Source organism: Tachyglossus aculeatus, chromosome X4 (genome assembly GCF_015852505.1).
Source record: "Tachyglossus aculeatus isolate mTacAcu1 chromosome X4, mTacAcu1.pri, whole genome shotgun sequence".
In the NCBI taxonomy this organism is placed as follows: Eukaryota; Metazoa; Chordata; class Mammalia; order Monotremata; family Tachyglossidae; genus Tachyglossus; species Tachyglossus aculeatus.
The window spans coordinates 9205883-9217236 of record NC_052098.1 but is presented as its reverse complement, the minus strand read 5'-3'; the positions used below and the strand labels follow the sequence as shown (position 1 = coordinate 9217236).

At 46.9% G+C, this 11354-nt stretch overlaps 1 protein-coding gene across 1 annotated transcript in view; it reads left to right on the top strand.

Annotated features, from left to right (window-relative positions):
* Positions 1-99: 99 nt before the first annotated feature.
* Positions 100-11354, top strand: part of OSTF1 (osteoclast stimulating factor 1) — a 53044-nt gene continuing 41789 nt past the window's right edge. Inside the window, exon 1 of the mRNA XM_038770060.1 lies at positions 100-247. Coding sequence (XP_038625988.1) covers positions 214-247 — 34 coding nt within the window. The 5' untranslated portion in view covers positions 100-213. The remainder of the gene's footprint in view (positions 248-11354) is intronic.

Below are 11354 nucleotides of genomic sequence, written 5' to 3'. Positions count from 1 at the left end.
CGGCGCTTCCGCCTCCTCCGTGAGGCTTCAGAGCCCGGGAGCCAATGAGCTTCTGCTGATGTAGCGATCGCTTCCTCGTTGCCCGAGCCTCCGGCGCCCCCTCGGAGCCAGCCGCCCGTCGCTGTTTCGCTCCCGAGGAGGCGCGGGCCGCCGCTGGCCGGAGAAGAGCAGAGGTCGGGGAGGCACTTCGGAACGCGCACTCGAGGGAGGGAGATGTCCAAGCCGCCGCCGAAACCCGTCAAACCAGGTAAGGGAGGCGCCCCCGTCCCCCCCTTCTCCCTTCTCCACTCGGGTTTCCCGGTCCGGAGCAACTTGGCGTCTAGCAAAGTGGGCTTTGAAACGAGGTGCGGGTGGAGGGGTCGCGGGGGGTACCCGCGATGGGCGCGCTGCGGAGCTTTTCGGATCAAAACGGGCCGGGTTGGGTCCTAACACCCCCCCCTTCGGAACGACTTTTTAGCCACTTCCCCTTTTTTTGAGTGTATGTCGTTGGGTCACCCTGTCAAAGTGCAGTCAGGCCGGGAAAAGTGGGAAGTGGCTGGTCGGTCGGGTGGGGTGAGGGAACCGTATCACCATCATCATCATCAATCGTATTTATTGAGCGCTTACTGTGTGCAGAGCACTGGACTAAGCGCTTGGGAAGTACAAGTTGGCAACATAATAGAGACAGTCCCTACCCAACAGTGGGCTCACAGTCTAAAAGGGGGAGACGGAGAACAAAACCAAACATACTAACAAAATAAAATAAATAAGTAAATAGAGTAAGTATGTACGTACATATATATTTAGCCACTTCCCCTTTTTTTGAGTGCATGTCGTTGGGTCACCCTGTCAAAGTGCCAGGAAAAGTGGGAAGTGCCTGGTCGGTGGGGTGAGGGAACCGTATCACCATCATCATCATCATCAATCGTATTTATTGAGCTCTTACTATGTGCAGAGCACTGTACTAAGCGCTTGGGAAGTACAAGTTGGCAACATAATAGAGACAGTCCCTACTCAACAGTGGGCTTACAGTCTAAAAGGGGGAGACAGAGAACAAAACCAAACATACTAATAATAATAATAATGGGATTTATAATAATATATAATAAATAATATATAATTATATAATATAATAATAAGGGGCCCAGACTGAGCCCCTTCCTCCCAGACTGAGCCCCTTCCTTCCTCTCCCCCTCGTCCCCCTCTCCATCCCCCCCATCTTACCTCCTTCCCTTCCCCACAGCACCTGTATATATGTTTGTACATATTTATTACTCTATTTATTCATTTATTTATTTTATTTGTACATATCTATTCTATTTATTTTATTTTGTTAGTATGTTTGGTTTTGTTCTCTGTCTCCCCCTTTTAGACTGTGAGCCCACTGTTGGGTAGGGACTGTCTCTATATGTTGCCAATTTGTACTTCCCAAGCGCTTAGTACAGTGCTCTGCACATAGTAAGCGCTCAATAAATACGATTGATGATGATGATGATTTATTAAGCGCTTACTATGTGCAGAGCACTGTTCTAAGTGCTGGGGAGGTTACAAGGTGATCAGGTTGTCCCACGCGGGGGGGGGGGGGGGGGGGGCTCACAGTCTTCATCCCCATTTTACAGATGAGGCCCAGGGAAGTGAAGTGACTTGCCCAAAGTCACACAGCTGGCAATTGGCAGAGGCGGGATTTGAACCCAAGACCTCTGACTCCAAAGCCCCGGCTCTTTTCCACTGAGCCACGCTAAAATAAAGAGAATAGATATGTACAAGTAAAATAAATAGAGTAATAGATATGTACAAACATATATACATATATACAGGTGCTGTGGGGAAGGGAAGGAGGGAAGATGGGGGAGATGGAGAGAAACCGTATGCGGTTTCTCCGGAGGCACAGGGGCGACAAAAAGCAACCGATTCGGGGGTCGTAGGAGGAAGCCTTCGGCCAACTGTCTTTTGGACCGTGCTGGTGGTGGGAGGATTCGTGGCGGCTTCAAGCGCCCGCGTCTCTTCCTATTTGAAACTTTCCAGTTTGCCTGTGCAACAAATGCACCTTGGCGAGCTTTCGTTCGAGGATAAATAATAATAATAATAATAATGATGGTATTTGTTAAGCGCTTACTATGTGCAAAGCACTATTCTAAGCGCTGGGGGCTTACAAGGTGATCAGATTGTCCCACGTGAGGCTCACAGTCTTAATCCCCATTTTACAGATGAGAGAACTGAGGCACAGAGAAGTTAAGTGACTTGCCCAAAGTCACACAGCTGACAATTGGCGGAGTGGGGATGTGAACCCATGACCTTTGACTCCAAAGCCCGAGCTCTTTCCACTGAGCCACGCTGCTTCTCTATAAATCTGGATTGTAAGGCTGGCTAGGTGGAGTCCTCTTCGTTGGAGACAGATCATCATCATCAATCGTATTTGTTGAGCGCTTACTGTGTGCAGAGCACTGTACTAAGCGCTTGGGAAGTACAAGTTGCCCCAACCGACAGCTTTCCAGAGTCTCTCTTCGTGTGCAACAGTGTCTCGTCCCGAAAAACACGTGTGTGAGCCCGTTGTTAGGTAGGGACCGTCTCTATACGTTGCCAACTTGTCCTCTTCCAAGCGCTTAGTACAGTGCTCTGCACACAGTAAGCGCTCAATAAATACGATTGAGTGATTGATTGATTTGCAACAGTGTCTCGTCCCGAAAAACACGTGTGTGTGTGAGCCCGTTGTTGGGTAGGGACCGTCTCTATACGTTGCCAACTTGTACTTCCCAAGCGCTTAGTACAGTGCTGTGCACACAGTAAGCGCTCAATAAATACGATTGAGTGATTGATTGATTTGCAACAGTGTCTCATCCCGAAAAACACGTGTGTGTGTGTGAGCCCGTTGTTGGGTAGGAACCGTCTCTGTACGTTGCCAACTTGTCCTCTCCCAAGCGCTTAGTACAGTGCTCTACACACAGTAAGCGCTCAATACGATTGAGTGATTGATTGATTTGCAACAGTGTCTCGTCCCGAAAAACACGTGTGTGTGTGAGCCCGTTGTTGGGTAGGGACCGTCTCTGTACGTTGCCAACTTGTACTTCCCAAGCGCTTAGTACAGTGCTCTGCACACAGTAAGCGCTCAATAAATACGATTGAGTGATTGATTGATTTGCAACAGTGTCTCGTCCCGAAAAACATGTGCGTGTGTGAGCCCGTTGTTGGGTAGGGACTGTCTCTATACGTTGCCAACTTGTACTTCCCAAGCACTTAGTACAGTGCTCTGCACACAGTAAGCGCTCAATAAATACGATTGAATGAATGAATGTGAGAGAGAAAAAGAAAAAAAAAGCCGGGTCTTTTTGTCCGGCAAGATCTTAAAAAAAAAAAAAAAAAGAAGCAGAATTACCCCCAGAGTTGGGATGCGAACTAACAGAGAAACCAACAGAAACGATGAGCACTGCATAATTTTGAATTTGGGGAATTTAATCATCTCTTGTTGGTTGCAAGGACCGTAAACCTTTCTCTGTCTTTTGCTTTTTCCCTTGATCTTCACAATAAAATGGAAAAGACTTTGTCACCTTCCCCTGCCCCACCTCTCTAAACCTATCTGAGGATCATACTGATGGGTGCGGGCCCAGTGGGATCCCCTGCGGTCGAGGGCTCAGAGATACTCTGTTCTGTGCCTCCAGACTACAACTAAACCCTTCTCCCCAGCATCCGTCTTGTAATGCCTGCCAATCAATCAATCAATCATATTTATTGAGCGCTTACTGTGTGCAGAGCACTGTACTAAGCGCTTGGGAAGTACAAGTTGGCAACATATAGAGACAGTCCCTACCCAACAGTGGGCTCACAGTCTAGAAGGGGGAGACAGAGAACAAAACCAAACATATTAACAAAATAAAATAAATAGAATAGATATGTACAAGTAAAATAAATAGGTAGAGTAATAAATATGTACAAACATATACATATATGCAGGTGCTGTGGGGAAGGGAAGGAGGTAAGACGGGGTGGGGGGTGGAGAGAGGGGGGAGAGGAAGGAAGGGGCTCTGCCACCGGGCACAGGAGCACTTGGTGAGAGAGTGTGGATGGCTCAGTACGAACCACCACCGCTACAGGAAAACCGACTCAAGCACGTGACCTCCTGGTGGTGGGATATACCCTCCCCTTCTCACTATTGGTGTCAGAGCAATGTTCACCCGAATGGCCGATCCGGCCCCTAGATCTGTGTTCTAATCCCAGCTCTGCCAATTGCTTGCTGTATGACCTTTGGCAAGTCACTTCTTAACTTCTTTGTACCTCAGTTTCCACAACAGGAAAATGGGGGTAAATGCCTGTCCTCCCTCCTACTTAGACTGAGCCTCCACCACTTATCAGCTGTGTGACTTTGGGCAAGTCACTTCACGTCTCTGGTCCTCAGTTCCCTCATCTGTAAAATGGGGATTAAGTCTGTGAGCCCCCCGTGGGACAACCTGATTACCTTGTATCTACTCCAGCACTTAGAACAGTGCTTGGCACATAGTGCTTAACATCATCATCGTCATCATCAATCGTATTTATTGAGCACTTACTGCGTGCAGAGCACTGTACTAAGCGCTTGGGAAGTACAAATTGGCAACATATAGAGACAGTCCCTGCCCAACAGTGGGCTCACAGTCTAAAAGGGGGAGACAGAGAACAAAACCAAACATACTAACAAAATAAAATAAATACCATTGTTAAGAGAAGCAGCGTGGCTTAGTGGAAAGAGCCTAGGCTTGGGAGTCAGAGGTTGCGGGTTCTAATCCCGGCTCTGCCACTTATCAGCTGTGTGACTTGGGGCAAGTCACTTAACTTCTCTGTGTCTCAGTTGCCTCATCCATAAAATGGGGATGAAGACTGTGAGCCCCATGAGGGACAACCTGATTACCTTGTTTTTACCCCAGTACTTAGAACAGTGCTTGGCACATAGTAAGTGCTTAACAAATACCATTATTAAGAGAAGCTAGTGGAAAGAGCCTAGGCTTGGGAGTCAGAGGTCATGGGTTCTAATCCTGGTTCTGCTACTTATCAGCTGTGTGATTTTGGGCAAGTCACTTAACTTCTCTGTGCCTGTTACCTCATCTGTAAAATAGGGATGAAGACTGTGAGCCCCACGTGGGACTACCTGATTACTTTGTATCTATCCCAGCGCTTAGAACGGTGCTTGGCACATAGTAAGCGCTTAACAAATACCATCATTATTATATACCATAAAAAATGGCGGGGGTAGGGGGAGAGCAGAGAGGGCACAAGGCAAAAAAGCTTCCACAATCAGCAGGGCATCGGTGGGGGTGCTCAGAGCACAGAGGAGAATGAAAGCACGATGTCCTGAGGAAGGCTTTATCGATTCTTTTAGTTCTGTGGTCAGCCCAGCAGCTTTTGCTTAAAATAAGACCCCCTGATTGCTGTTCCCAACCTGAGTTGTCAGTTTTACATTGTCTTCAGTTGTGTGGGTCCTACAAGTCAGTATTAGGCAGCCACCAGGACCTGTTAGGTATTGTAGGAGGTAGAGGGTGAAGAAAGCATGGCATCTGGTGAGTTCCCTCCCCACCAGGGCTCACAGCATCTGGGGAGAGCCCATAGTCATCATCAATCGTATTTATTGAGCGCTTACTGTGTGCAGAGCACTGTACTAAGCGCTTAGTACAGGCCTTGCCCACCCCCATGAGAGCTGAAGTTCCATTCCTATGCCTGTGGGGAGTAGGTAGAAGCCCAGGACCATGTAGCCTGGTGAGCTTCCTCCCACCAAAGCTCCTAGACTCTTTGAAGGCCTGTTAGTCTGCCTGCCTGCCTTCCAGCTCACCACCGCAAGAGACAAAAATCTTACCCCCATAACCATGAGTGAGAGGCACAAGTTGCCCTCTCAGATCAGATGGAAAGACTCTGAACCACAAAATGGGGAGGAGGTGCAATCTGGCCCTGAGAGGCCTTGCCTGAAGAAAGGCAGTTGTTTTTATATCGTTTATCATTGCTGTAGTTTTCTCCTGGTTTGTCTTGGTGAATTGAAATTTTCCTTGTGAATTGCCTCTCCCTATTTTAGATTTTAAGTTCCTCAAGGACAAGGACCTTGCCTTTGAATTTTTTTTTTATGGTGTTTGTTAAGTGCTCACTATGTGCCACGTAATGTACTAAAGTGTTTGGGTAGATTAAGATCAGGTTGGAGACAGTCCCTGTCCCACGAGAGGCTTGCAGCCTTTATCCCCATTTTACAGATGAGGTAACTGAGGCACAGTGAAGTGACTTGCCCAGATCCAACAACAGACAAGTGGCGGACCTGGACTAGATCCCAGATCCTTCCAGAGCACTCCCAGGCCCGTGCTCTTTCCACTAGGCCATGCTACTTCTCGTAGCATGAATTCTGAATTCTCTCGTAATTCCTCATTGTAATTGCCTATAATAGAGATGAGGACAATTTAAATGGGACAGATACCCAAAACAACAGATAAATGTGAAAATACGAGATAGCCAAGACAGAAACAGGTGTATGTTCTACCTGAATTTATATACTTGGGGAAGCAGCGTGGCTCAGTGGAAAGAGCATGGGCTTTGGAGTCAGAGGTCATGGGTTCAAATCCTGGCTCTGCCAATTATCAGCTGTGTGACTTTGGGCAAGCCACTTCACTTCTCTGTGCCTTAGTTCCCTCATCTGTAAAATGGGGATGAAGACTGTGAGCCCCCCGTGGGACAACCTGATCACCTTGTAACCTCCCCAGCGCTTAGAATAGTGCTTTGCACATAATAAGCACTTAATAAATGCCATCATCATCATCATATACTATTACCAGTGATTCTTAAACTCTTCCATACTGAAACACTCTGCCATGGCCTTCTGTGTCTTTTATTAACATTCCCTTCTCACCTTGGGGGAAAAAACTTCTAGTTTGTCTCCCCTAAAGGCCGAGAGGGAGTCAGTGCAGAGGAAGGGTCAGGAGGTGAAGAAAATATGCTAATCCCATTTTGAGAGTTTGCAACCTGGTCCTGTCATCAGTGGACAGCTGCTCAGAGCTTTTAAAACCCTATTGGAGTTTCCCCGCGATTCCTTTTGGATGCCAGATCCCTAAATGTGGCAGCACCAATGTATACCAGTGTTGAGGGATTAATGAAGTGATTGGAGTTACTGGGGCCAGGCAGGGGCAATCTGAGGCTTCACAGAGGAGAGGTGAGTTTTTTGCCTACCTGTAAAGACCATTTACTGTGCCATTCCTGGCTCAGAGCACTGGCCTGTCAATCAATCAATCAGTCGTATTTATTGAGCGCTTACTATGTGCAGAGCACTGTACTAAGTGCTTGGGAAGTACAAGTTGGCAACATATAGAGACAGTCCCTACCCAAAAGTGGGCTCACAGTCTAGAAGGGGGAGACAGAGAACAAGACCAAACATATTAACAAAATAAAATAAATAGAATAGATATGTACAAGTTAAATAAATAGAGTAATAAATATGTACAATCATATATACATATATACAGGTGCTACGGGGAAGGGAAGGAGGTAAGACGGGGGGATGGAGAGGGGGACGAGTGGGAGAGGAAGGAGGGGGCTCAGTCTGGGAAGGCCTCCTGGAGGAGGTGACCTCTCAGTAGGGCCTTGAAGGGAGGAAGAGAGCTAGCTTGGCGGATGTGAGCTCGTTGTGGGCAGGGAATGTGTCCGTTGTTATATTGTACTCTCCCAAGCGCTTACTACAGTGCTTTGCACACAGTACGCACTCAATAAATATGATTGAATGAACCCAACATCATTTTGTCAGTCAGTGAGTCGTATTGAGCACTTGCAGTGTGCAGAGCACCGTACAAAGCGCTTGAGAGAGTACAATAGAACAATAAACAGACAGATTCCCTGCCCACAGTGAGCTTATAGTCTAGAGGGGGAGGCAGACACTAATATAAATAAAGAAATACAGATATAGATATAAGTGCTCTGCACACAATAAACGCTCAAATACGATTGAATGAATGAATGAAGTGCTGTGGACTGGGAGGGGGGAATGAATAAAGAAAAACGGTCAGAAGCGGGAATTTCCCTGAAGCAGAACTAGAGGGGCCTTTTTTTCCCCTTTTGGTGGTATTTTACTGTGTTTTTTTGATGGCATTTTTATTAAGCGCTTACTGTGTGCAAAGCACTGTTCTAAGTGCTGGGGAGGTTACAAGGTGATCAGGTTGTCCCACAGGGGGCTCACAGTCTTCATCCCCATTTTACAGATGGGGTAACTGAGGTACAGAGAAGTGAAGTGACTTGCCCAAAGTCACACAGCTGACAATTGGTGGAGCCGGGATTTGAACCCATGACCTCTGACTCCAAAGCCCTCGCTCTTTTCCACTGAGCCACGCTGCCTCCCTGTGTGTCAAACATTGTTCTGCCCTGGGGTAGGTACAGGTTAATTCGGTCAGATACAGTCCCTGTCTCGCATGGGGTTCACGGTTAAGTAGGAGGGAGAACAGGTTTAATCCCCACGGTACAGTTGAGGAAACTGAGGCAGAGAGCAATTACGTGACTTGCCCAAGGTCACATAGCGAGCCGAACTGGGATTAGAACCCAGGTTCTTCTAGTTACCAGGCCTGTGCTCTTTCCATTAGGCCACGCTGCCTGGCAACAGGTTACTTGGTGTAACCCTGTAATGGTTGCCCTCTGTGACGTCCAGTTTAATTATTGGGAATGTACTCGCCAACATCCTTCACTGTCCCACTTAGTAACCCATTATGGACTACTCATCCATGAATCTATCCAAACTATTAATTTCTGCCTGTACAACTTTCAAGCCTCTTACGTACCACCCGTGATGTGACGAAGGGAAGCAGCATGGCCAAGTGGATAGAGCCCTGGCCCAGGATTGGGACCTGGGTTCTAATTCCAGCTCCACCACTTGTCTGCTCTGTGACCTTAGGCAAGTTACTTCTCTGTGCCTCAGTCCCCTCATCTTTAAAATGGGGATTAATACTACGAGCCCCATGTGGGACACGGACTACATCCCATCTGATTAGCTTTTATCTACCCCGGCTCTTAGTACAGTGCTTGGAACATAGTAAGCGCTGAACAGATATATATTAAAAAAGTGTTTCCTTTTGTTTTGAATCGTCAGTGGATGCTCCCTCACCTTGAGGTTGTAGGATTTCCAACAAATGCTCTGCTCTTCCCCCACTTTACTAGCCTACTGTCATCAATCCGGTCTCAGGTCTAGTTTAACGCAGGCTGTGTACGGGCGTGTGCCCTCAGCCTGGGAGGGTCCCACTGTGCAGGGCCAGCAGCAGCCCCCCTCTTAACTTTGAGACAGCCTAGGTAGAAGACTGTGATCAGAATAAGCAGGGAGAAGAGAAGCAGCAGCGGCCATCTTTCCTCTCTTCCTTCCTCCTTTTTTTCTCCCACCCTCCTTCCTTCCCTGTCTCATTTCCTTCCTAATATATTTGCTACAACTTATTTCCCTCTGCCCTGGGCCCTTGATTTCCAAAGGCCGCACTGTTCTCACCATAGAATTGGCTTGGAACATCAGTCAGAGCAGGAAAAGGCTTTGTTCCCTAGGGAAGATACCGTAACCTAAAACTTTGCAAAAAGCAATTTTATTTAGCCGTTTCATGTCAGGAATGTGGCTTGATATACAGGCTTGATATTTAATTTTAGTTGGAAGCCTGATACTCTATTGATGACTGGCTCTGCTGATCCCACCAAATAGCATATCGACTTTGTTGATGGAAACAAAGTATCATAAATATTTTACACAGCCCTTGCCTATTTTTTTCTGTTGTATAAAAGGATGTCTCATTCATATTTATATCCAAAGTCAAACTTTAAGTGTAGTAGGTGACTTCAAAAAAACCCCAACCCCCTCACCTGCCCCCTCACCACAAAGCCCGACAAACGCCTTGTTTGTCTAAGGATCATGGAAACGAAGGATTTTTTTTGCATATCATTAAAAGAGATTCCTATTAATTCTCCAAATCTGGGTTTATCAGCGTCTCCGTGGACATATTTTTCAACCAGATTTAAATCCGCCTTTTCAAGGATTCTGGACACTGACGTTTTTGATATAAGTAATGAGGAATTTTCTTTAAAAATGCCACCACACACCCAGGTGCCATGGTGACATTCATAATTATTCATGCATAGATGGGTAGGGATAAATATAATTTTAATTAATTTGATCCTATTTATTAATCACTTACCGTGTGCAGGGCACTGTACTAAGTGCTTGGGAAAGTACAGTACAACAATAAACCGTGACATTCCCAACCCACAACGAGCTCACAGTCAAGGGGGAGCGGGGAGGCAGACATCAATACAAATAAATAAAATTGTTCATATATACATAAGTGCTGTGGGGCTGGGATGGGGGGAGGAGCAAAGGGAGAAAGTCACGGTGACGCAGAAGGGAGTGGGAGATGAGGAAAAATGGTGCTCAGTCTGGGAAGGCCTCTTGGAGGAAATGTGCCTTCAAAAAGGCTTTGTGGGGGGGGAGAATAATTGCTGGCGGACTTGAGGAGAGAGGGCATTCCAGGCCAGAGGCAGTTCGTGGGCCAGGGGTTGGCAGCGAGACAGGAAAGAACGAGGCACAGTGAGAAGGTTTACACCAGAGGAGCGAAGTATGTGGGCTGGGTTGTAGGAGGGGACAGAGTGATGGAGTGCTTTAAAGCCAATGGTGAGGAGTTTTTGTTCAGTACAGAGGTGGATAGGCGATTTTTGAGGAGCACGGTGACATGTCTTGAACGTTTTTGTAGGAAGATGATCTGGTCAGAGGAGTGACGTATGGAATGGGGAGAGACAGGACTTTAAAATACCCAGGAAGCAGCCATTGTGACAGAAGGAACATTGAGTCAGCATCCGTGAAAAATTTGGCCAAATTTTCTCTGGCCATGTTCTTTCAGCTACCTTTACCCAGCAAGTGAGGTCTGAATTACTAAGAAATCAGTAGGACCTTATTATGCATAGAGAATTAAGTAAATAGTGGAAAGTGATCAAAATCTAGAGAGCTACATTAGTGGAAGAACTTGAGGGGATAAGGGAGAAATTTGAATCTACGTATTTTAAGCTGGCAGGGAACGTGTCTACCAGCTCTGTTGTTTCGCGCTGTCCCAAGCACTTAGGGCAGGGCTTTGCAGGCAATAAGTGCTCAATAAATACCACTGATTAAGTCATAGACAGGACAGTGTCACATGATACACTTCTCATCTTGTTGAGGGGGAGAGAGACCAACCTGGGGGATTCAAGCATGGGGGAGAAGGGTGCATACTTTCCTCAGGGTGTTGAACTCAAAGGTTTTTAATGCCCACAAGGAGTAGATTGTTCTGACTGCTGGTGACCCGATAGACTGTAAGCTCGTTGTGGGCAGGGAATGTGTCCATTGTATTATGTCATACTTTCCCAGTGCTTAGTGCAGTGTTCTGCACACGGTAAGT